The sequence below is a fragment of the Oncorhynchus tshawytscha genome, linkage group LG27 (genome assembly GCF_018296145.1).
Source record: "Oncorhynchus tshawytscha isolate Ot180627B linkage group LG27, Otsh_v2.0, whole genome shotgun sequence".
NCBI classification, from domain to species: Eukaryota; Metazoa; Chordata; class Actinopteri; order Salmoniformes; family Salmonidae; genus Oncorhynchus; species Oncorhynchus tshawytscha.
The window spans coordinates 11068980-11096269 of record NC_056455.1 but is presented as its reverse complement, the minus strand read 5'-3'; the positions used below and the strand labels follow the sequence as shown (position 1 = coordinate 11096269).

Here is a 27290-nt window from a genome sequence, read left to right as displayed (position 1 = left end):
TGGACAGAACAAAGATGACAACTGGGTTAGAGAGAAGCCTTTAGTATTCAGTAAGCCAACTACTCAGATGTTCGATGTGGACAGAACAAAGATGACAACTGGGTTAGAGAGAAATAGAAGAAGTTGTTTTGATTGACACTACTGTGGACGTGTGTCCAGCTGAGGTATATCTTTTCAGAGGGAATGTCATCCTAGACATATATATATTTCAAACCATCTCAGTATCAGTCGGTCTTAATTTACATTCCGTGGACGTGTTTAATAAACAGCTTTATTGTGTTCGGAAATGTGTTGTTATAGGCAACAGATGTATGGTCATAAACAACATGGCGTCTGTATACTTTTTGGTGACTATGGATTTTATGTGGCCTCAACATTATGGTTTTATCTCTCTCAATAGTCCCCAAATTATACATCTGAAGACTACAGCATTGCCACGAGGATATTAACATCCATCCATCCATTATCATGTATCTCCCCATGTATATTTACCTTCCTGACTGACTTAAAAGCCTCATAATTCAAGAATATGAGATATACTGCAATTATCAATGTCCCCTGACAATTTGAATCCTATTCTGTTTTGATTAAATGCGTAGAACACCAACCAATATAGTCATGCTTTGCTGTCTAAAAATGTAGCACTCTCATTCTGAAGCATAATTTCCTCTGAGGTTTATAACAACCGGGCCTCAAATTAAAACGAGATGACCAATGTGCTGCAAACCTTTTTCAGATAGCTTTTTAAATGCACCTATTTGTTTTAATCTCTGCCCTACCATTAGGGTTTCCCATTAAGCCCTGAAAGACAGGCAGGAACCTGGGACATCACAGGAGCAAGAGTCCTAAACAGACATCTGTCTGCCACTCAGCAATGCCTTAAATACAGCAAGGCCGTAAATACATGGAATTGAATTAGTTAACATAAAGAATGAAACCTTCCCTCTAATTGGATTAAGTGATGGATGCCCCACTAGCATAAGTACAGACGTATAAGAACATCACTGATTGTTTCCATGGATTTTAGCTGAGGAAAGAGGAAGGCTGTGCTGTGGATTGGCTTTGCCTCATAATGCAACCTGGTCTCAGAGCATTTCTTATTATTCTCTCTGTAAATCTGAGATACTCCATTTAGTAAGATATCTAATGTTTGTATGATATGTATCCATTTGTGGATGCCCATCACCCGTTTTGTATGATATGTTACAAATTACAATGCGTATTATATGTTACGAATTTACAAATGTACAAAATGTTACGAATTTGCTAAACATACAATATGTTACAGTCCCCTCCTGTACTCCCTGTTCACCCACGACTGCATGGCCAGGCACGACTCCAACACCATCATTAAGTTTCCAGACGACACAACAGTGGTAGAACTGATCACCGACAACAACGAGACAGCCTATAGGGAGGAGGTCAGAGACCTGGCCGGGTGGTGCCAGAAAAACAACCTTTCCCTCAACGTAACCAAGACTAAGGAGATGATTGTGGACTACAAGAAAAGGAGGACCGAGCACGCCCCCATTCTCATCGACGGGGCTGTAGTGGAACAGGTTGAGAGCTTCAAGTTCCTTGGTGTCCACATCAACAACAAACTAGATTGGTCCAAACACACCAAGACAGTCGTGAAGAGGGCACGACAAAGCCTATACTCCCTCAGGAAACTAAAAAGATTTGGCATGGGTCCTGAGATCCTCAAAAGGTTCTACAGCTGCAACATCGAGAGCATTGCATTGCATCACTGCCTGGTACGGCAATTGCTTGGCCTCGCAAGGCACTACAGAGGGTATTGCGTATGGCCCAGTACATCACTGGGGCTAAGCTGCCTGCCATCCAGGACCTCTACACCAGGCAGTGTCAGAGGAAGGCCCTAAAAATTGTCAAAGACCCCGGCCACCCCAGTCATAGACTGTTCTCTCTACTACTGCATGGCAAGTGGTACCGGAGTGCCAAGTCTAGGACAAAAAGGCTCCTCAACAGTTTTTATCCCCAATTCATAAGACTCCTCAACAGGTAATCAAATGGCTACCTGGACTATTTGCATTGTTTACCCCCCTCCCCCCCAACCCCTCTTTTTACGCTGCTGCTACTCAATGTTTATCACATATGCATAGTCACTTTAATTATACCTTCATGTACATACTACCTCAATTGGGCCGACCAACCAGTGCCCCTGCACATTGGTTAACCGGGCTATCTGCATTGTGTCCCGCCACCCACCACACCCTCTTTTACGCTACTGCTACTCTGTTCATCATATATGCATAGTCACTTTAACCATATCTACATGTACATACTACCTCAATCAGCCTGACTAACCAGTGTCTGTATGTAGCCTCGCTAGTTTTATAGCCTTGCTACTGTATATAGCCTGTCTTTTTACTGTTGTTTTAATTCTTTACCTACCTATTGTTCACCTAATACCTTTTTTGCACTATTGGTTAGAGCCTGTAAGTAAGCAGTTCACTGTAAGTTATACCTGTTGTATTCGGCGCATGTGACAAATAAACTTTGTTTTGATTTGATTTGAAATTTGATAAACTTATGATATGTTTACGAATTCTAGATAGGTGGCTAACGTTAACTAGGCTAGGGTTTAAGGTTAAGTTTAAGTTCAGGAGTTAGGTTAAAGGGTTAAGGTTAGTGTTAGGGGAAGGGTTAGTTAAATGGGTTAAGGCTAGGGTTAGGGAAGGGTTAACTAACATGCTAAGTAGTTTCAAAGTAGCTAAAAAGTAGTTGAAAGGTTGCTAAATAGCTAAAGATGTCCGTGATGAGATTCGAACTCGCAACCTTTGCTTTTTGTTCTACATTCCATTTCGCTTCACCACTTTGTCCTGGATCATCTGTCCTTGAGGGTGTGTTAAGGGCACCTAGGTGTTATGAAGTGAACCATGGACAGGGCCTGGGTTCATTCTGCTAAGGCAGATCCCTCCTGATCTCAATGACTTCACACAAGGAGGGTGCTCTCGGTAATAACTCTGCTAGATGATATCTAATCCAGGTCCTTGAAGTCTATCTGCACTTGCAATTGGTGTGTTTTTTTTCTCCATTTCCCATCTCCCAACAACACATGGGTCTACGAACTGCAGTACATATCAATGACAGCAAGGGCAATAGAAACATTATTAATGTGTTCATTTACAGGACAGGCGAGGTGTGCAGGGCTCAGGAGACTGCAGTTTTTTTGGACCGAAGGGGATAAAGCTGGAGGAAACGATTTCTATGATGATGGGGATCAAATAGGAAATATGAATTATTAATCACAAGCGCTTTGTCCCTCATGCCCCCGAGGAAAGAGAGACTGCTGCTAACACAATCCCCATCCCATTTATTTTTATGGAAAAGTTATTAAAGTGTGTACTTGAGATCAAATGGCACAAGAGGAAACGATGAAAATAATGTCATCACCCGGGTCCAAACATTTGGAGGCTTTTAACAAGCGATCAGACATTTGCTGCCGTCCAGCAATAAATTATGACCTAGAGAAAACTTAAAAACCCTCCCTATTTATTTAGCTAAGAGTTCCTTTTCAGAAGACAACGGTTGGCTGCCAAGTGACTGGGACTTCTCTGAGGGATTAGGAGAGTACATACAAAATGATCCAGTCTATTTGGCCCTCATTAAACTAACCTGCCTCAGCTCAGCCATATTCTCCAGATAAACCTGGCCACACCCCATTCATCTAAATGTAACCAAATGTGCAGTATCCCAATATTCTGCTGCAAAGCATACACACCATAATGCATTATGTAAAACTCCCTAGCATAGAATTCCATTACAGAAAAATGATCGCTCTGCTGTGCCAAATGATAATTAACCTGCTTGAGTGCAACTTTGTCGACTCAGGGTTGTGCTTACAATGGTAATCACAGTAATCTTATGTGAAATATTAAGTGGCACTAGAGAAATCCAATCAGTGTTGCCTATAGAGCAAAAAAAAGCATGTGTCACAGTGCATGGTACAGAATACAGCTCAAATCAAATCAAATGTTCTTTATCACAAGCGCCGAATACAACTGGTGTAGACTTTACAGTGAAATTGCTTATGAACTTTTCCCAACGATGCAGAGTTTAAACATAATAATACAAATACAATAGTAACTAACACAAGAGGAATAAAATAAAATACACAAGAATGGAGCTATACTCTATACAGAGATTACCAGTACTAGAGCAATGTGCAAAGGTATGAGGTACTTGAAGTAGATTTGTACATGAATGCAGGGCAAAGTGACTAGGCATTCGGATAGATAATAATAAGAGTAAAATTAAGAGTACAGTAGCACCAGCAAATGATGATTGTAAAAGTGTGTGAGTGTGCATGTGTGTATGTATGTGTGTTTGTGTTGTGTTGTGTCGGCATACGTGCGTGTGTGTTATGTGTGTGTGTGCAGGGTTTGTGAATTTGTGGGGGTTTTGTGTCAGTGTAACAGTGTAGTGTGTGTGAGTGAGTGAGTGTGTATATGGTGTGTATATAAAGTCTAGTGAGTGTGTATATGGTGTGTATATAAAGTCTAGTGAGTGTGTATATGGTGTGTATATAAAGTCTAGTGAGTGTGTATATGGTGTGTATATAAAGTCTAGTGAGTGTGCATAGGGTCAGTGCAAATAGTTTGGGTACCATTAATTGACTATTTAGCAGTCTGGCTATTTAGCAGTCTTATGGCTTGGGGGTAGAAGCTGTCTCTGAGCCTGTTGGTTCGAGAGCCGGTGCGCCGGTACCGTTTGCCGGACGGTAGCAGAGTGAGCAAATATTTTGGGGGGGCAATTTTTCGGGCCTTCCTCTGACACCGCCTGATATAGAGGTCCTGAATGGAATGAAGCTCGGCACCAGTGATATACTGGGCTGTCCGCATCACCCTTTGTACACGTTGCGGTCAAGGGGATGGGGTTGGGGGGGACACACCTGCTCTTTCCATGACATAGACTGACCAGGTGAATCCAGGTGAAAGCTTTGATCCCTTATTGATGTCACCTGTTAAATCCACTTCAATCAGTGTAGGTTGAAGGGGAGGCGAAAGGTTAAAGAATCATTTTTAAGCCTTGAGACAATTGAGACATGGATTGTGTTTATCTGTCATACGGAGGGTGAATGGGCAAAATATTTAAGTGCCTTTGAACGGGGTATGGAAGTAGGTGCAAGGCACACCTGTTTGATTGTGTCAAGAACTGCAACGCTGCAGGGTTTTTCACACTCAACTGTTTCCCGTGTGTATAAAGAATGGTCCACCACCCAAAGGACAAAGGAGTCTGACACGAATTGTGCCGAGCAACAGACGGGCTACAGTTAGTCAACTGACATTCCATAACAACATTAGTGCCCAAAGACCAATACAAGAATGAACAACTCATCGTAACTTGACATGAATGGGGTATGGCAGCCGACAATCTTACAGAGTTCCACTTCTTTCAGCAAGAAACAAGAAACTGCAGTTGCAGTGGGCTAAGGAACAAAAACACTGGACACTGGAGAATTGGAAAAACATTGCCTGGTCTGATCAATCCCAGTTCCGGCTGTTTCATGCTGATGGGAGGACTAGGGTATGGAGAAAACCACATGAGTACATGCATCCATCATGTCACGTGTCAACATTGCAGGCTGGTGGTGTGATGGTGTGATGGTGTGGGGTTTGTTTTCATGACTCACATTGGGCCCCTTGATAAAAGTGGAGCAACGTTTGAATGCCACAGAATATCTGAACATCATTACTAATCAGGTGAATCCCTTTATGGCAGCAGTGTATCTATCTGTGTATCTATCAGTGTATCTATCTCCATGCCACAAGGCTAGGATTGTCCAGGAATGGTTCCATGAACATGATGTGAATTCAGCTTACTGCAGTGTCCTGCCCAGTCACCAGATCTCAATCCAATTGAGCATCAATGGGTTGAGATGGAACAAGCTAGTCAGAGTAGAGATTCACTACCAGCCAACTTGACACAACTGTGAGAAGCATTGGAGCCAACATGGGCCAGCATTCCCATGGAACACTTTCAACACCTTGTAGAGTCCATGCCCCGACGGATTGAGGCTGTTCTGAGTGGAAAAGGGAGTGCAACTCAATATTAGGAAGGTGTTCCTAATGTTTTGTACACTCAGTGTATATTTATCATACTGCACGAGAACACTACAGTATTTCTTGAGGCAAAGATCGCTGAAAGAAGTCAATGTTTATTTTAGTCAGTGGAATCCAATCAATCACGTATAGTACTTTGAGCTGTGTCTGTGTTGACCAGGGAGTGTGTGTGCTCAGCTGTAGTACTGATGTAATGTGAATGACTTCAGCTCTCAACCTTTCTCTGTGGTTGTCCAGGAGAATGTAGCTGAGGAAGAAGTAGAGAGGCATGGCCACAGGTCAGCAGTGTTTATGACTAGTGTCAACACGGCTGACAGACTTCCCGGGGAGGGTTTATACACTTCCCACAGTGAGCGGCACCTGCCAAGGGGGATGTTTCCCATGTTTCCTTCATGCCTAAGGAAGCTTGGCATGTATTATGAATGTTTCCATCCACCACCAATGTAAATCACCCACCAAATGTGACTTACCACATATCACAGTGGAGAGGTGAGGAATGATTGCACCAATTGAATCTGGAGATGATTAGATGACCATGAAAATTGGAGGAGCCAGGTTGGGAATTTAGCCAGCACACTAGAGTCAACACCTTGATTTTTACAATAAGTGCCTTGGTATTTTGTCACCACAGAGCCAGAACTGTGGATCAAATGCCCAATCTCATACAATCCCCTAGATCTCAACTCACGTGGAATTTAATATGTTGCCAATTAAACATTGACAGTAGGAATTCCATGGAAGTATGATGATTTAGACCACTCTGGCTTAGATCAGGTTTACTTACTGACGGTGCATTCAGAAAGTATTATGGGGTATTGTGTGTAGATTGATGAGGAATTATTTTATTGAATCCATGTTAGAACGTAACAAAATGTTGAAAAAGTGAAGGGGTCTGAATACTTTCCGAATGCACTGTACCTACCTACTTACTATGATGATGTCCAAAATGAACACTGTGCTCTGAGATGGGCCTCTTCATCTATTCATTAATTGTGCAAACTCGCGTATTGCCAAGCGTATTGGGGTAGATCTTTGTTTGAAAGTTTGAAGGACAGCACCCTTTGCAGGGTAGTGAACCAATCAGTGCCCATGGCCACTATGGCCTCCGATGTATGCTGCTTTCTAATGTATGTTACTTTCTAATGTACACCACTTTTATTTCCCCGATACTGCTGTTAATCATAAAAAGATGGAGGAGCACACCTGCAGGTCCTTGACACTGAGGCTTTGTGACAGAGCAGGATCATTTTCATTCATGAAAGCCATCTTTAATTGAAATCTTCGTTTGTCATTTGGAGTATGTCCACAGTATAAAACAGTCCCTGACATAAGCAGTGCATTGGAATTATTATATCATTAGGAATTAAATAGGTAATACATTCTGGTCTTGACTCTGGGGACAGTTACATTCTCACATTTCTATCACATTTCTCTTTTGAATGACACATTTTTGTTCTTGCAAAGCACAGATAAGGCTAATTGGACAGTTGAGAGGCTCATGAATTGATGATATGGCTTGTGTTGCTTTCCATTTAAGATGTGGACGGAATTAATGAATGAAAGGTCTTTCTCAGGTTCCTTGAGTTCTGTGTGACCTTGGGGATGTTTGTGGAATATTTTTTCGTTTTTTTTCTTCTCTTTTCCTTGTCTCCTTTTGACAATGACAAGAGGCTTTACATGCATACCAATATGGCACGTGGATGGAATATGGTGACACTCTGAATGTGAATTCTCTGAACGATTTGAGTCATCGCTAAAGTAGTCATTAGTGATCAAATCAATGCCAATATAAAGACTGCAGTAAGAGGAAGCAGTACATTGGTCTTTAATAAGTCCCATCCTGGCTCTGCCATAATGATGCTTTCTAAAAGTATGAATCTTTTCTCATCATTGAAAGCCTTGTCCAGAAATTAAGTGCAATTCTTAATACATAGTGGATACGCATTATGGAGGGTTTATTCTGTCATTAAAGCTGGCTGTTAATAAACTTTGTGTAGAACAGCTTGGCAATACTTGTTCTATTAATGTTGTGATGAACCAATGTTTCCATGAATCAGTCAGCTGCTCACATTGCTAAAATGCCCAACTAGCTCTCACAGTCTCATGACTGAATTAGACGTTTATCAAATGTCACATTTCTAAGTTGTTGCAAACATCAAATGTTTAAGGTTACGTTTAGGCTTAAAACAAGAATATCAAAAACAACTTTTCTATAACTGGATTTGAACTTGCAACCTTTGGAATCAAAGGCAGATGCTTATGCCCATCCACTATCCCAATACACAATTCAATTGCAAATCCGAAACCTACTTGAAGGTAAAAGAGCTCACTGTTGCCCCTCGTGCCATTTTCCACGTCATCTCCCAACGTCCTCAGACATGGATGGTCATCTCCCAACGTCCTCAGACATGGATGGTCATCTCCCAACGTACTCAGACATGGATGGTCATCTCCCAACGTCCTCAGACATGGATGGTCATCTCCCAACTTCTTCAGACATGGATGGTCATCTCCCAACGTACTCAGACATGGATGGTCATCTCCCAACGTCCTCAGACATGGATGGTCATCTCCCAACGTCTTCAGACATGGATGGTTATCTCCCAACAACCTCAGACATGGATGGTCATCTCCCAACGTCCTCAGACATGGATGGTCATCTCCCAACGTCCTCAGACATGGATGGTCATCTCCCAACGTACTCAGACATGGATGGTCATCTCCCAACATCCTCAGACATGGATGGTCATCTCCCAACGTCCTCAGACATGGATGGTCATCTCCCAACGTCCTCAGACATGGATGGTCATCTCCCAACGTCCTCAGACATGGATGGTCATCTCCCAACGTCCTCAGACATGGATGGTCATCTCCCAACGTCCTCAGACATGGATGGTCATCTCCCAACGTCCTCAGACATGGATGGACGTTGAATACTGACTTGTATCATGGGTGACCTGGCTGAAAACGTCATGGTCCAGTATAGTATCACAGCCCCAACAGTCTCCATTCTTCCATGCCATATTGACTGACCATCAGCAATAGGCTGTAACTCCTAAAGCAGAGCAATCAAAGTGAATCGACAGGCAGTGGAAGCAATATGACACTTGTTGTTGTGTTTCTTCTCAGTGAAGGGATTATGCCTGATGTTGTGGGCTAGAGGGAAGAGTGGGTGTTTACCTGAACTGATCAATAGGAAACTCTCAAAATGGCTTATTTTTCAAAACAGAGATGTAGCTTTTTGAGTACTCACAATAAGATCATGAAACAACATTCTTTGAATAATCATAAATATAAAAGGAGTTGTTTGGTTCCTGGATGCTGATTGGTTGACAACAATTTATCATGACGTGTTAATCTCATAATTCCACTGTCCCACAGCCCAGGCAGGAAATTCATCTCCCTCTGGAAAAAAACATCTACACATGATTTTTCAATGCTACTATTTGGTTTGCAACAGTTGGGGGTTGTATAAACCTGTCTGTCTGCCTCTACGACCTGTGTGATAATGTATAATTTGACTAATGGGATCTCTCCCATACCAGCAAAGAAGAGGCTGGCTGTCACCAACCAGCTCCCAGACCATGAACAGTTCTTACACTCATGTGCCATCAACGGAAACGTCACTATTAACATCACTAACTAGCTTGGTTAGCTCTGACTCACCAACCATTATAGTTGTTGCCTATTTAGGCCGATTAGATATTTATTAAATTATTATTTATTAAGGTTCTTGTCTCTCATTATCATTTCATCTCTGCTAGCCATCTCTGCTAGCATAGCAACGTATTAGAATTAACGACTAGGTCAATGAGATAGCTATTTACTCATTAAATTAATATTTGTCATTAATATTTGTATAAATATGTTGGCAACCGTTTTATAAAAGCCCTCAGGCATTATTGCTTAAATAGTCGTTTATCTTTGTTTTTAGAATAACTGTCTGGTCTTTGGTAAATTGGTTGCTAAAACCATTTTTTCTTCATCACAAAATGTCACACTTCAACGATAAAAACTCAATATATCCTGGGTAGAAATGGAAAACTAAAGCTTAATCGTTATACCTTTTCTCACAACAATAAACTCCCCACCTCCGTCCATATGTTATCCAACTCCTGTGGGCAAGATCATATTTCTTAGTTCGCCGTCTGAAAATGTGTATCTTCCCACTCGCCTGGTATACAACGGCTCTATATGAAAAGGTACTCCATCTCTGTACGCTTAGTGTTTGATGAATAGCCCTTTGTATATCGCATGTCTCATCCATACTAAATACGTAAACAGGGACTACAACGTTCTGTTTCCCTGGAAGTAAAAGAGAATTACGCTCATGAAATTCTGTAGCATATGATACGTAATGCTCTAAATCTTCGCCCGATCGCATCTGCTCTGCTGAAGAAATGAAGCGTTCTGTGTCCCGTCGTCATCGGGACTCTACTGAGCCCTCTAAGGTCACAGAGATCATTCGCCTGTTGAAAATGGCTTAACACCGACTGCAAATGATCACTGCTCGAGAATGATAAAGCTGATGATCTCTGGTGTCAATTCTCTGGGTGGTTCAGAACGATACATCTTCCTCACCAGGAAAACCTTTTCCCACCTTGTAGTTCTAACATAACATGAGAAATGATAAATAGGCCAGGTGGAACTTACCATTTTATAGGACTCCTAGCCTGGGGTCCTGAAAGGGCCACAGATGCCCAATGAATCATACACCTCCATACATTCTGCAGCCCACTACTCCCCCTCTAAAAGAATGCTGTGGCCTACTGAGGCTGTGTAAATGACGTAGACTGGAGAACCACAGTGGACATGGCTCAGTGCTCCCTATCTGAGGGGAGAAACGAGACTGGCATGCTGTTTCTGATAAATAAGACACATTCAGAGAGGATGGTAGTTGTCAGAGGCCATGCTCTGGAAGTTCAAAGTGAAGCGCTTCACGGAGTTCTGCAAAGAGTCTGTTGGGAATATCGCCTGCAAAAAAATATATATCTCAGTGTCCTTATACTACACATACAGTGATGCATAGATATAAAGCATAGCCTCCAGACACTGGTGAATCTTTCAACTTCACACATACAAACAGTACAAATTCTGTAACATATGTGAATATGAAATTCTACACACAAGCTGCTCAGTTGCTATTTTCTCTCCTGTTACAAAGAGTCTTTGTAATATCACATGCATGAGATGTATACTACACGCATGTGATGGAAGATCATCTTTTTTGGTGTATGGCTAATTGTAACAGCCAATTATCCCATGTTTTCATTATACCGGCTCGACAATTTGAGGGTCATATTTCGATTTTCATGCTACGTTTGGAGAGAGCAAGCAAGCTGTGATTTTTTGTTGTTGCGGAGTAGCATGCCAAGTTTTTGATGTGCGTATTTGTTTATGTCTTGGAGAAATATTGTGAGTATGTATATTTTTAATTGGTAGTGGGGGTGGTGGGAGGCAGGCAGGGGAAGCTGGTTATATTCTGTTTTTCTGCTGTATGCTTGTTGTGCGTGGCTGCTGCTTTTCACTCCAGCTTGCTGTATGTTCACCCTGATATGCACCCTCGGGCAGTGTGCCTTTCATTATTTCTTTTGAAACTTTCATCTGAATTCTCAGAGGGATTAGCCCTCTTGATTCCTGACACAGTCAATGAAAAACACGCCTCGTACACTGGGAGGCTTACAGCCGGCAAAGCCGTGCTCAACCCTCCCTCCTTGCCTTCCCTGTGCTGTGTGTGTTGGAGCTGGGATGATTTACACAAGAAATGGATGCTCTTTTTCTCTGTTGTTTTGTTTCATGTCAAAACTGGGGTCATCTTCAGTTTTCACTGAAATTCATCAAAGCTTCAGAGCAAGAGGTTAATTCAGTGGAAAATATGAGCCATTTTCCATTTCATATAAAAATAAGACTAATTTGTATAAGTCATAATCTGTGGCATAGCAGGTCCAACCCCCACCCTATGTTGTTGATATATGAGTCAACTCTCAATATGAAAATAATGAGGGGTGTTTGAAAGGATGGAATTGATGATGTTGAAGAAATAGATTTGGTAGAACTCACTCCAAATGTGACTAATTAATGTAAGCCGATTGAATTGATCTCGAGTGAGAATTGAATGCAAGCACTTATCTGGAGGATTTGAATGTGAGTTATCGGAATCAACCCTTACTTATCCCTCATCTTTAGTATTCAATTCGCACGTAGCTCTCAGCAAAAATGCAATTGGTCTTTTGAGCACTGCCATGTCCCATTCTTCTTTAATAAGGGATGTGCACCCATACAGGCTGCAGAGCACCTTGGAGATCTGTATGTGAGATACACTGTTCACTTCATGTCTAAGAATAATAATTAGCCTGTCTTACCTCCGGTCCTCCCAAACCAAGCATGTTCATTAAGAATGGACAGGGCACTATGATCACCTTCTGCGCCTGCAAGAATAATGTTAAGCCTGTTTATGTGGTAGTCTGGGGAAAATGTTGGAGTCCAGATTCCTACTGCTGTATGGAGAGTCGGTGGATTATTAAATAGTGTCTCTGAATTCTTTGGGGTTTTAAATGTTGTGTGTTGTTGACACCCTCCCTCCTCCAAGTTCTCCTTTGTAGCTTATCTTTGTCAGCAGTTTTATTACTTTGCAATGCGCTACTAAGCAGGTGGAGTTAATCTATCTTGTTTGCCCTTCAGTTATGGTTTACTGTCCGGGGGACTGGACACAAGTGTCTCCAATAATCCCTTAATTAGGCGATGATGGACTGTTCATTTAGTATGCAAAGCTGCAAATCTTCCTCTCCACTGATCGGGGAATGCCTCTGCAGTGGTACGGCAGGCCAGCACTAATGATCTCAGCAAGTGGCAGCAATCCATTGCAGCGCTGCAGCGAGGGCACATTAATCTTGCAGGTGATCTGGTTGATGAATGACCCTGGCCCAGAAGCCCTGGCAGATCCCGCCTTAATTATGCTGTGGGAGCCACACTTGGGAGGCACCGGGTCGCACCGCACCGTGGGGACGTCTTGCAGATTCAGGGATGGCTGACTGGCTGGGACTCAAGAGGAGTGGAGCCATCGCACCAGCTTACAGGTTGTTCTCGTCTCACCACAGCCTAATGCTGGACGAGGAAGTAGAAGCTCCAAAGCGCCCTGGGAGAGATGACAGTGTTTCCTGATTCCACCACTCCAGAGAGGAGTTGATGTGTGGGACATGATCCCCAGGTGGAACTTAGCGGAAAGGGCAAATAGAAAGTCATCAATCCCAAACGTCACAATGATAGGTCATTAGGAGCCAAGTGATTTCACAGGGTCTTCTCTCTGAATGTGAGACTCTTTGAAGGATCTTTTTTTTTCTTGTGATGTGGCTTCGAACGGTGCAGTGCATTTTCACTACTGCTCCAATGGCACTCCATTAATTCACAGTGCTCAGCAGGGCAAGTGTTGCATCAGCGACACACCCAATGACCCTAAGATAGCTCAATAGTACAACAATGTACAAGTACAGCATAAGAGAAAGAGAAGGAAATTATTTCATCTGAACAATTCCGGATCAACCTTATTTCTCTGAAAAGGACTATAACCATTTAAAAAAAGTCCATGTTAAGTGACACTTGAAGTGGATCAACAGACCAAATGAGTCTAAAGATCTCTGGCCCATTGTCTCTTTCAACATTCTTCTTGATCCTCTCCTGCTGTTTTACCAATGTGCCAGACCCTTAATACTGTAAAGGTATGCTGGTGTTTAGGGATGGTATTATGCTTCTGTCTCTCAAAGACAGATTGACCATACAGAATGTATTGCAAATTGCCATGAAGCCTGTCAGGCAGAAACAATATGATTAAGTACAACCCGCAGCACAGTCCTTAATGAAGCAAGAGCCGGGATAAAAGTTCTGCCCCCCAAGGACCTGCTGATGGTGGCCCTATGGTGATTCAGTGGGAGAGGCCTAATACAGGTAACTGACAAAATAAAGGAAACACTTGAGGGATACAAAGTATATTTAAAGCAGATGCTTCACACAGGCGTGGTTCCTGAGTTAATTAAGCAATTAAAATCCCATCATGCTTAGGGTCATGTATAAAATTGCCCAGTGGCCCATTAGTTTGGCTACCATGGCTAGAAGAAGAGATCTCAATGACTTTGAAAGAGGGTTCTCAAAGGAGCATAGGGGGTTTTAAGTGTGTGTGTGTGTGTGTGTGTGTGTGTGTGTGTGTGTGTGTGTGTGTGTGTGTGTGTGTGTGTGTGTGTGTGTGTGTGTGTGTGTGTGTGTGTGTGTGTGTGCATGCGTCTGTGCGTGTGTGTGTCTCAGTCTCCAGATCTCAACCCAATTGAACATTCTGGAGCAGTACGAGACAGCGTTTTCCATCTACATCAACAAAACACCAAATAATGGAACTTCTCATGGAAGAATGGTGTCGCATCCCTCCAGTAGAGTTCCAGACACTTGTAGAATCTATACCAAGGTGCATTGAAGCTGTTCTGGCTCTATTAAGACACTGTATGTTGGGGTTTCCTTTATTTTGGCAGTTACCTGTACATCTCAACTCTGGTACTGCGTGAGTATCAGCCCCCCACTGTCCTCCCTCTAGGTATGGTCTCTTGGTCTTCACTGGTTGCTATATCGAACATACAGTATGACCCCTTCTGAGGTTATTGGATTATTTCGCCCAACAAACCCCACTGTGGATAATTTGTCCCTTTTCTTGCAGTCCTAGACAATTACTTTTTTATCAGGGCAAATTTTGTGAAACCTCATTATCTTGAGCGTTTGGAATGAGGATCAATAGAGATTTATCCTTTGTTTTATTTATTACAGTGGAATAGAGGAAAATATCCATTGTCCATTTTCCAACTGCTTTCCATGTAGGATGTTGCCATACCATATTTACACCTTTAATTGTTCTGCCATCTTCCGTGGGGTTTTCAAGCACAGAGAGGGCACTGCTATCCGGCCACAACTTTGGAGCCAACTGCTGCATTGCAAACATCCAACAAATTGATTTAATTGCATTCACATACAATAAAGTGGAGATGTAAAAGGTCAGTAAGAAATGATCCAAAGCCCAAAGGAGGTTGTTTTAAGGAGCCAGCTGAATTTAATTCACATCCATCACTTTTTATCATCTAATTAGTTCACAGAATGGCAGGCAACATTGGGGGAAAACAGCATTATCGATCACATAAAGGCCTGATATCTATCACTTCACCTCCGCATTGACAGACTCCAGCCATTTCTAACCATGGGAATCTATGTGGCTTCAGCAAAGTGTTCTGAGCATCTCACTGAAGTGACGCTTAGCCAGACAGCATGTCTCTACAGCCCGGTGCTGACATCCTCTTGTGATAGTTTACAATAAATACTGTGTTTACTTTTTAATTATTTATATCATCGATTGATTTCAATCAATTTAAAGGCAAAGAATGACTTTGTTCTTGGACATGGCTGCTGCCATTGCATTTCTTTTGCATACTGTATCTGTGACTGTGTGACTATATAGTGCTTTTGTGGTGCAACACATCAGCTCATTATGTCAGTGTGAGGCTAAAACATGCAGGGAGTTAATTCATGTCAACCACCTGTATCGATGGGAAATTATATAAATTCCAGTAAGCTCATAATGACTTCAAACAATGATTTGCCACATTGATGAGTTGAGATACCTAATGAATGCATAGATATCATTTGGTAAGACAGGAACTAAAAATGAACTGTTCATTTTGAAACATGGACTCCATTTTATGCCAATTTTGAAGAATGCAATCAAAATTGATTTACTGTAATAATCCCTCCCTAATCTTAAAACACAGACATTCTGAGACAGACTGTCTTCCTCCAGAAAAAGAAAAAAGCACCCAGGAGACAATGAGTCCTGGATATAGTGATCCCCTTAGGCCGGCTCCAACTACCTCCACATTCCACAACCCACACTGTACCAAAGTACTATCTAACTTTTCTCCTGTTGACGCCAATACATGCATTATTCAAAAGTGATTAACTCAAGTTAGGTGTTATCAACCAGTTGTAATATATCATTTTAACTTACCAACCTTCAATTACCAATCAACAATTATTAAATCAACAGTTATTATAACTTCTAGACAACCAAATGTCTCGTATGTGTGGACTGCAGGATCCCTGATACAGTACTTGAATGGCAGTGGATATACAGGTATACAGGTAACTGACAAAAGGAAAGGAAACACCAACATAAAGCATATCAATAGGGCGTTGGGACACCACAAGCCAGAACCCTTCCTGTCTCAGCCTCCAGTATTTATGCTGCAAAAGTTTGTGTCGGGAGGCTAGGGTCAGTCTGTTATATCTGGAGTATTTCGCCTGTCTTATCCGGTGTCCTGTGTGAATTTAAGTATGCTCTCTCTAATTCTCTCACTATCTCTTTTTCTCTCTCTCTCTCTTTCTCCCTCGCTCTCCCTTTCTCTCGGAGGACCTGAACCATGGCCTGATGACTCCTTGCTGTCCCCAGTCCACCTGTTCGTGCTGCTGCTCCAGTTTCAACTGTTCTGCTTGCGGCTATGGAACCCTGACCTGTTCACCAGACATGCTACCTTGTCCCAGACCTGCTGTTTTCAACTCTCTAGAGATAGTAGGTGCGGTATAGGTACTCTGAATGATTGGCTATGAAAAGCCAACTGACATTTTCTCCTGTGGTGCTGACCTGTTGCACCCTCTACAACCACTGTGATTATTATTATCTGACCCTGCTGGTCATCTATGAACATCTATGCTTCTACACCTGCATTGCTTGCTGTTTGGGTTTTAGGCTGGGTTTCTGTACAGCACTTTGTGACATTAGCTGATTAGCTGATGATTGATTGAGAACAGTTTTAATGCACCTTGGCATAGATTTTACACGTTTCTGGAACTTTATTGGAGGGACACCATTCTTTCACAATAAATTAAATAATTTGGTGTTTTGTTGAAGGCGGTGGACAATTCTGTCTAAGGTGCTGCTCATGCTCATCAAACCATTCAGTGGCCACTTGTACCCTGTGGATGGGGGCATTGTAATCCTATGGGGGCATAGGCATAGTAGCCAAAATAATGGCCAGCCCAGCATTTTTATGCATGACCCTAAGCATGATAGGATGTTAGTTGCTTAATTAACTCAGGAACCACCTGCTTTCAATATACTTTGTATCCCTCATTTACTCAAGTGTTTCCATTATTTTGGCAGTTACATTTACATAACTTTACTATAACAAAGCATACTGTATTCTGAAGTGGCTGTACAGTATGTACCACAGCTGCTAAGAAAAAAGGAAGGGTGTGATTTATCTGCCTTTCTCTGTGTAAGAGATGTCCTATTGGATTGTTCAGCATTTTCTGTCCTGTGGGAGGCCATAGGTCTAACGCAAAAGAGCTGCACTTTGATTTTTTGTTCACTACTCTAGGATTATTGCGTTTTGGCAATAAAATATCTTTGGTCTCACCTTTTTTCCTCCTTGCTCAGTCATTTCAGCCACTGTTTGATTTGCCAAACTGCTGGTTACACAATCTTAGAGATGTGATGGGAAGAGAAATTTGGCCAAATAAGCATTCTCTCATACTTTCAGATGCTAATACTATAAGATGACCCTGTCATTCTGCTTTGAGAGCAATGAGCCCTCCATTTATTGTTGTCCAGACATTGCTGTGGTGCAGATATTTCTGGTGTGTTTGAGGAGTATGATGAATGAGACTCTCTAATAAAAGGAGACATATCTCAGTGGCTCACAATCTAGAATCTCTTACTTTACCTCCCAAAAGGGCATAAGTCAAATTTGTCAACATTTTTCAATTCAGAGAACAATACTGACTGTCACCTTGTGTAATAAATGTGGTATAGATATGTTCTCCCTACATAAGCATCTTCAATGCAAAATACCTCAGTAAGGCTACACAGACTAGTGTCCGTTCCAGCTCACTTACAATGCACTCCATAGCACTGTCATGTGCCCCTCCTTTGTATCAGACCAGCATGCATGAGAAGCAACAACCTCTGTGATATGAATTGGTGGAGTGAAACAACGATTTTCATCACACATAATTTCCATCGAAAAAAACATTGATCTATTCTCCAACCATCCATCCTACCTTCTTGTGTAAAATCTCCCAAGATCACAACTATTGCAATGTTCCAGAGAACACCAGTAGGGAGCAGCCATGAGCTGCTTGTATAATAATTATTTAGTAGTAGTCATATAATAATAATAATAATAATAATAATTACTATTATTATAATTATGACACATTTTATTCAGTAAATAATTTGAGGAAATTCAGATGTAGCCTACATTAGTTGAGCAAATTATCTTATCATTAAGTGCATACAGGGCAATACACCACTTTCTACTTTTCCCTACTCACCCTTACATTCATCCAGCAACATCTTTGCCGATCATAAGGCATAGAAAAAGGAGAGGAGGAATAGTCATCCCGCCTTCCCAATGCCATCTCAGTGTTATCTGCCTGTCGTATCTGACGTCTCATTGGGTTTCCTACACTCTGGCAACGATTGGGAAAAGTGGGTGTTCACTTACTGAGTTTGTGGTGCTCCTACTAATATAATAGTGCTTCCGTGCGGGTGAGCTCACAGAGTTGATGCGCACATCGTATCTACCAATCAACAGAAGGCATTAGGACAGCAAGCAACATTCCTGGCCACTGAGAGAGCGCAGTCAATTAATATTTATGCAAAGGTTGTTCACTTTCTACTGCACAAAGTTAGCAGTGAGAGGACCAATGTGTGGCAGTTTTTTCACCCTTGTTGGGAAGATCCACCGGATTTGTAATTGGCCGCCAGTGTATCGGGATGAAGACGTGCTTTGCACACTACTTCAAACACTTTGGCGTTCCCTTTTTTATTTTTCTGTAAAATGCCAAGACTTCGTCCATCACATTCTGCACATTTCAAACCAGGCTGCTCATTTGGAAGGACGCCAGACCGCAGGCTTGCTAATCTGCAAATTCAGTCCAATAAATGGTGACATTGGCTGTCAGCGTTGGAATAAGAAATCGATAGGCTACTCAAAAAAGGGACGCGATATTCTTTCGGAATTTTAACGATCTATTTCCTGTATCCTTATAACCATGCGAATTAGGGGTATGCTGGAGTGGTTCAGCTACTCACATTTTCAAATGGAGCTGTGCTCATAGTGACAGATTATTGTTGTTGTGTGTCCATGCAAGTATTGGGGTGGAAACATGTCTGGCCACTTCTTTGAGAGGATCACTGCTATCAGAGATGGCATTTTGGTCCAGCACTTCGGTTTTTACCTCTAAAGTGCCCCGGAAAATTTTATTCATGTTCACCCTCTCCCTTTCTGTCACCTACTTGTTCTATAGCCTGATGAGCTGTTACAACTCGTTACAGTTCCCCTTGCAAGAGAACTACGTGTACCAAGGGAGGCTGGTAACGGAGGAGACAACTTTCGTAACATTAAGGGAGAAACTTTATTCCACTTCACCCCAGGGCTATTTGGACGAGGAGCTGATAGAGGTGTCTGCTGCCGAGAAAACGGTTGCAATTTCCACCGTCAAAGATAATGTGGAGACCGAACAAAGAACATTGGATTGGGTTCGGAATCAGGCGGCTCCAACTAAAACTGCCGCGGTGTATCAATCTCCCGCTCTGGAGAGGGAGCACCAGGAATTCAGCACCACGGACAACGAACTCAGGGTGAACTGCACCTCGGATTATGGGGTGAAAAAATTACCCCAAGCCATTATAATTGGGGTGAAGAAAGGAGGTACCAGGGCTCTGCTCGAAGCTTTGAGGGTCCATCCCGATATCAGAGCCGTTGGGAATGAGCCACATTTCTTCGACAGGAACTACGAGAAAGGGCTGGATTGGTACAGGTGCGCGCATCCACTCTCACTTAATAACCCTATCTGGTTCAGAGGTCTCATTACCCCACATAACATAAACCATGTGTTGGTAGATAGCCTCGATTGGTTCATATTTTAAATGCATTAGATTATCTCTAATAATACCTATACCACTATCAATGCAATTATTTATTATAATCATAATAAAAAGAACAACTCTGATGAAAAATTGCCTACCTATTAGATTGGATATCTGCCAAGTAATTCTGCGTAAGCATGTTTCTAGTCTAGTAAAATATCCCCCACTTGTTTTACATCCAATGATACAAAACAGTTGATCAGGTAGCCTCATTTTTCTATCCATTCCACTGCATCAAAATGAGAGCTAGACTGATTTGGATGATAAACTAAAATATTCATATCACTTAGAACCCACATCTAGGGAACAAAGTAGCCTTTATGCACTACACCTTTATCTTGCTTCTGAAGTACAGTGCACCTAGTTTTGCAATAATATACAATGTTTTATCGTAGCGTGCATGTATATGAACATAGCATGCAGCAATAGCCAACCTATTCAGTCGAACAGGTGTTCATGCGAGTGCATTCATTGGAACAATACTCAGATCCCACCTACAGTTGTGGTATTACCTTTCTACAGTGTTCAGAACTGCCCCTGTGCATCAGGCCTGGTACCTTAGCAATGTACTCTGTGTTCGGAATATGATGTCCAGTTAGTATTCATACTGTACCACATGTTCTGATAGTGTCACAAATATAGACTATCTTGCCTCATTTAGACAAAAATGTATTTCCTTGTTTATTTCCATCTGATAATCGCTAGTTCCCAATATTGCGTTTATTTAGCACAAATGCCTTGCAATGTCCACCATTGCAGGAAAAAGTCTGGTAGCTTGATAACAAAATTCTGCGCTCACCAAGATCCATATCTGATTCAGTGTATATTGTAGGAATTGTGAAAAAGTGGTCATTTTAAAGCTATTTAATCTGACACAGAGCTGAAACCAAATGCATGTAGCTAAAGGCCTATTTAAGTCTATCTATCTAAAAGCCATATTGCCAGGCTTTTGCTGTATGACTGCATGGGGGTAGAGAGATCATCATTTTGATCAGCTAATCCAGATGTTTCTCTGCTGATCCTGAGTGTTGTGCCATCCATGTCTTTTCACATGCAATACATTCAAGGTAAAGATTCCCCCAGTCAGGTTCATCACCCAGTCAGGTTCATCACCCAGTCAGGTTCATCACCCAGTCAGGTTCATCACCCAGTCATGTTTTTTCTTTGTTTTCCAACACTGCACATCTCACTGCCTCCTTTTGATTATTGTTCTGTTTATTAAAATATAAACAATCATGGCATTGAACCACAGTCTGTTTGAGGGTTCTTCCGTCCCTCCATTTGACAGTGGCACTCGCTCAATAAGGCGCCAGCATCTAGCAAGATGATGGTCTGACCAACCAGGGGAATGCTGGATGATTTCAAATGGACTCAGTGAGCAGAGAATGAAAATGAAGCCAGCCAGTAGTACACAGAGTCCCTGACTCTGTGCTTGTGCCCAGAGGGATGAGTTGCTGTGCCTGTGAACCCAGTCTAGTACAGTGGCTCGGGGCTTTGGTATACAGGGAACAATCTGCCTCAACTCATTGCAGTGTGGATGGGAGCTATGCTCTCCTCTGTCCTCGGCTGTTGGCTGTTCATTTAGCCCGTGTTAATGTGAGACGTTTCATTACGCTTTCGGGGTGTCAGGCTCATTAGACGACAAGATGACAGGCTTACATAAATAACACCAAAGTGTGCTTGTATGTTTTAGTGCCCCTGAGCCAACCAAATCCCTTAAGCGCTCTTAACATTTATTTCCGCGTTTCGTCCTCTGAGTAATGTTAACCTCAGGATGACGTATGCAGAAATGTAACTATCGGGTAGCGGTGTTTTTTACACCCATGGGGAAGATATAGCAATGTGGCTGTTCTGTCTGCCAAATTTGAACAGTGTTGTAGTGTGACAAGGGAAAAAAAGGTTACACTCAGAGCTATGTGATCTGCCCACGTCCTGATGCTACAGACAAAGCATGTCATTTTTGTGGTGTTTTTGCTGTGTAAAAAAATATACTACGTCACGTCTGTGTGCAGGCCTGCTGTGTAGGCAGTGTGCCTAATCCTATGACTGAAATGATGATTACGCCAATATAACATTGGCTTAGGAGGTTGAGTCCAAAAATGTTGTCAAACGCACTGAATCAATTTGGTTGTGCAGGGGTGGCTCGTTTCATACTTTGTGATGGATTGGAGAGTTAGACACTGGCAGAGGATGAATGTGGTACCCGTTGTAAAAGATTTAAAAGAATCCCATACAAATGCACAGCCTGAAGAGGTGTGCACTGAGAGAGCTATTCTGTGCTTGCCACAGTTATACAGTGCTCCAGAATCCCGGTACGCATACAGAATTCATCTGGTAGAAATATCAAGTGAAAACATATTTTTATACCGCATCCGCTGGGCATATATTTCACAGGGAGTAAGTTCATCTTCTTGTTCATGAAATATGATGCAGCACCTCAGTGACATCTGTTTTACCCGGGTTACACAGTGTTTAAAAGGCTTGCCAGGGAGGACCTTATGCCTTGTTAAACTCCTTACCGCTTTTGAGGAGAAGCTATAGTCTTTAACCAGCAGGTCATTCTTTCTGTGTGTCGGGTCATAATAGCTATACCGTCATTAGAAGAATCACGCCGTTGCCTGGAAGCCTATCTCGGGTTTAAATAGGTGCTGCAAAACAGCAGACGATTCATTGAGCTGCTATTTAGGAACAACTCTATTGCTTGTGTTACAGTTGATTTTCCAGGAAGATCATTTGGGCTGTACTGCTATGCTGATCTAATTGTGTGAGTTGTCAATGAGATGCATAGCTCTGAAGCGGCTCTGAGGTCTCCGAGCCCCTTATCATTGTGTTGGGAGAATGACACTTTGTAAGCCTTGTAAGCGATAAAAGCTGAGGCAATGTGACTGTAAATCCTTTGAGCTGTTTTGTACCTTTGCTAGGCAATGGCCCTGTGTTGCACAGTGTGACAAACAATAGTGTTAATTTACAGTGGTGCTTGTTCTGAACGTGCTCTCCTTCCCCAAGCTATTTCACCTCAGGCGGAGGTCTTGGTTGCTGCCTGCTAGCTTTTATATGAGGTGGCCTTTAAATAAGATGCCAAAGAATCAGCCTTGCCATCACCAAGGACTTTCTCTCTTTGTGTGAATTGTAATGCATTCTGATCAATAGGGACCTACACAGCTCAGAAGCCCACACAGTGCAGGCTCTACGCTCTGCCAAGGCCTTGCAATGAAGTGCTCTCATTCTTTTATCTACTTTTTCTTCGAGGCTCTGTTTCCCACTGAATGGTGGAAAAAGCTTAACAAAATCATTTCCAGTTTGCTGCTTCTTCTTTTTCAGTAAATACGAAATGCTAGTAGTGTAGAGACCATGTCAGAGCACCATGTCTTTGCACTGCTGCAGGCCCGGGGGGACTCTGAGGAGAATAGCATGAATTCCAGCCCCAGCTTTATCCGCACCCTTCAGTGTAGTAAGACAGGACCCTCTGACAGGAAGTGTGTGTCGGAGACAGCGATCTACTGCTGAGAGTAGCATCAGAGAGTCTAAATCCTGTGTTTATCCCTTGTTTACCCCTGCGCTCCCACCTCAGCATGCAGCTCCACGGCTCAGCTCCCTGAGTCTTGCCACCAGACTAGGGGCCCGTGACTCCAGTCGGCGGGGATGGAGGGAGGTGGGCCAGATCCCTGAGCAGCAGGCTGGATGCCATCCCCTCCATCTTCCAGCTGGGCCTGTGTTGCTGCTGCTGCAGCTCCTCCACGTCCTCCGCTCCTCCCCGGCAAGCCGGAATCTGTCTGTGCCTGATAAGATGGCGCCAAGGCTCGCAAGGACGCACCTCTGGGTACTGGGATGCCAACGTGGCAGTCGTGGAATTAAACTTTTTAATTAGCAGCATGCCCCAGTGCCTGTCAAGAGAGTGGACCACTGCAGTCAGGTTGGTCTCAACATCCCCCCTCCCCTTTTCCACTTGATTAAACTCCCAAGCACCACAGAGCCCAGAGATTCCACCAGCGTCCACAACAGAAACATATTTATTTCCCGTTCCAGCGCCTTTGACTGGATGCAGACATGGCACAGCGCTATGACACAGACGGCACCTTCCCGCCAGAAAGCCTTTGTGTCATCTCTGTCTGGCTGTTAAACATGAGTTTATGAAGGAGAATAATCAGAACCTTCAGATTGCTGCACCACCAATTACTGTCAGTCTGGATAAATATGGATATTGGATCACACTTAAATAGCCTAATGTAACTCCCTCTGTAGCAAGTTCCTACAACTATGAATGGCAGGTTTGTGTAGCCGTTTACTCTAGTGTATTATCACATGCAAGATACCTGTTACAAGTCTACTAGCTAGATATTTAGGTTTGTGTATCTTAAATGTATGTGTCTCTACAGGGATACTGTGGGAACAATTCACAGCACTTTATCTTTCCAGTTCAACCATATCAGCAGGTATTATCAAGATAAGTCTAGTCATGAACACCATCCACACAGCATTGCACTGCCTGGGAAAATGTTTGTTTTTTCTGCAATGGAATCAGTGTTTTGTGTTGGGAGAATGTGGATTCAATTTCTTTTGTGTTACTCTAGGGTCAGCCTTGGGGGGTTATCTTAGTCTATTTTTATTGTGACACTAGAATTATGAAAGAAGTAACACTGCTGCATCCTTTGTGGCTTAGAGAGAGAACAAATCACTCTGGCAGTGGGTTAGTGCAGACAATTTCATTCTACCCCAGCTCCTTCTTGCTATTCACATGCAATACCTTACCCTCTCTCTTTGACATTCATTTCCTATTCCGTGTCATGGACAAAGCTACACCCAAACACCTAAAGTGATCATTCTCCAATTCCAGTAAAGTTGACTTTACTTGAGCTTAGAATTTAATTTGCTGATTCAATTTGCCAACACAATGAATTGGCAATGGGGCATGGTTGCCATCAAGGCTCAGCCTCCCTTTAGGTTTGTGTCTGTCAAAATAGAACTGGATGGAATTCTGCCTTGCATTCTTCTCCATTCCACCGCCAATGGGAAAACAGGGAATTCTTAGCCCCCTATTTCAGTTCCATGTCATAGATGGATTGCCTGAAAATGACAGCCCCAGTCTCGCCTGTTAAGTGATTTATTTTGGACCAAAAATAAAGTATAAGCACAAGTCATTTTAAGCTTGAAAGGATTCCTATCTCCCAGGGATTATTTACTTGCCGCAGAATTGCCGTGATGTGCTTCTAGTCAGAAGGAACAATGATTCCATTCGGCAAGAATGCTGCTTTACAGCCGTCTTTAAATCTCTCTGAATAATACTTCCTTTTGGGACAAATAAGCATGTCAATCATACTTGTCAAGATTCCAATTTTCCTTTAGCCTCTCCTGGAGCACTTGGTGCTGTGCATACATGCCCCTTATCGGTTGTGAGTGATGCAGTCTCATGACACAAACCCAAAAGCAAGCTGATGCATTGGTTCAGTCAGAGCAGGATTCTCTCTGACAAGGCTGGCCATGGAGCCAAGACGTCACGCAAGGGCTGTTGGGAGCATGTTTCAAATATGTGGCTGTGACCTGACATGTACTCCAGGAGTGTGTTAAGCAGAGGGATGTGGGGAGAGTGGAAATCATAACTTCTCCCTCCACGCTCCACCAGTAGCATTATTCCGCCTGCATGCCCATGACATGTTACACACAGAGCTTATTCATAGGAAATACATCAGCTTGGCTGTACCAAGATGTAGGAATTAGCTTGAGATATAGTCTGGGATGACAAGGAGAGTAATCGTCTTTTTTTTCAAGGACTTGCCAAAGAGCAGAGCAGAATGAAAAGGCAGTTCTAGCTATAGAAATACACATGTATCCTGTCAGCTCACATGCACCTCGCGCCACTGACGCCATCCACAGCTCACAACAATATTGACAGGCTTAATTCAATTATGGCAGTGTGATGTGCTGAGACTCCGGAGGTGTGAGCTAATTCCTCTGTTTATACCCCTGAGTCACTGTCACAAACAAAGAAATTCATTGGCTTCCAGGAGCTTGTTTGCTGCGATTGTCCCATTGCCTTTGAAGTTTCTCATCGCTTTAAGTTGTTTATTTATTCATGCTCTTTCTTTGCCTGAAATCACCATGGGGTATTCTGCTAGAATATTTTAGCACAGTGTGAAACAATGAAGGAGCTGAGTATTAGACATGTAAACTACGCATAACACAGTCCTTACATTGAGATGGTATTCTGATTCAGAGGGGTTGGGTTGAATGCGGAAGACACATTTCAGTTGAATGCATTCAGTTGTACAACTGACTAGGTATCCCTCTTTCCCTTTCTGTGTTGATTGGGCTTTTCAAGTAGGAACTCTTCATTGGGAGTTGTGTTTATTGAAACCCTTTTATAAGTATTTAGGTTTTCGAGTTTCAACCATCTGCATCAAGAACACTTTATCAATCAGACCTCCACCATGAGAATACTGTCCTCTACTCTCTGTATAGGCTGGTGGAAGTGATTTTTATAAAGAGGCTGTGGCATTGTGCCAAGCTCCTTTGAGACTTAGACTAAACTGATGAAATGCAAAAGGATTCTTTTAGGGATTATGCTAATTACTAATTGGTGTATAAGAAGGTGATTGTTTTTCCTGGATAATTTGGATTATTGGCATTAGAGATTTAGTTGCAAGTTAACGTGCTCTTCCTGTTTTAATGGGGCCATTAGCTCCTCCCAACCATGTGAAGCCAACTCTTAGTTAATGTGGCTGATAGTTTTTCTTTATGCCTTTAACATGCTCAGCCACACACACACGTGTGCAGGGTGACACACGAGGAAATGTGTTTCGGTGCAATCATGTCAAAGATGCGTGTGTGTTTAAAAGAAAAGTGACATATCCCGTAATTCTTCATGTATGGGGGTAAGTACAAAGGGGTACACAGTCAGACATCACAGGAACAATCACGTTTCCCCATGGTTTTGTTTTTCTGTTGAATGTCCGAATTTAGCTATGAAGCTTTGTATTGTTCCAAAAAAGATAGATGCCAAACTGTAGTTACAGTATATATATTTTTTTAGGCAAGTCAGTTAAGAACAAATTCTTATTTTCAATGACAGCCTAGGAACAGTGGGTTAACTGCCTGTTCAGGGGCAGAACCTTGTCAGCTCGGGGATTTGAACTTGCAACCTTTCGGTTACTAGTCCAACGCTCTAACCACTAGGCTACCCTGCCATATTCACAAGATATATTTCAGAGCAGGAAGAAAAGATAGGAGTGAAAACATGCTAACCCATACCCAGGGCT

At 42.5% G+C, this 27290-nt stretch overlaps 1 protein-coding gene across 1 annotated transcript in view; it reads left to right on the top strand.

Annotated features, from left to right (window-relative positions):
* The first annotated feature begins 18701 nt into the window (after positions 1-18701).
* LOC112226050 (heparan sulfate glucosamine 3-O-sulfotransferase 4-like) overlaps positions 18702-27290 on the top strand; it is a 90328-nt gene continuing 81739 nt past the window's right edge. Inside the window, exon 1 of the mRNA XM_024390255.1 lies at positions 18702-19928. Coding sequence (XP_024246023.1) covers positions 19315-19928 — 614 coding nt within the window. The 5' untranslated portion in view covers positions 18702-19314. The remainder of the gene's footprint in view (positions 19929-27290) is intronic.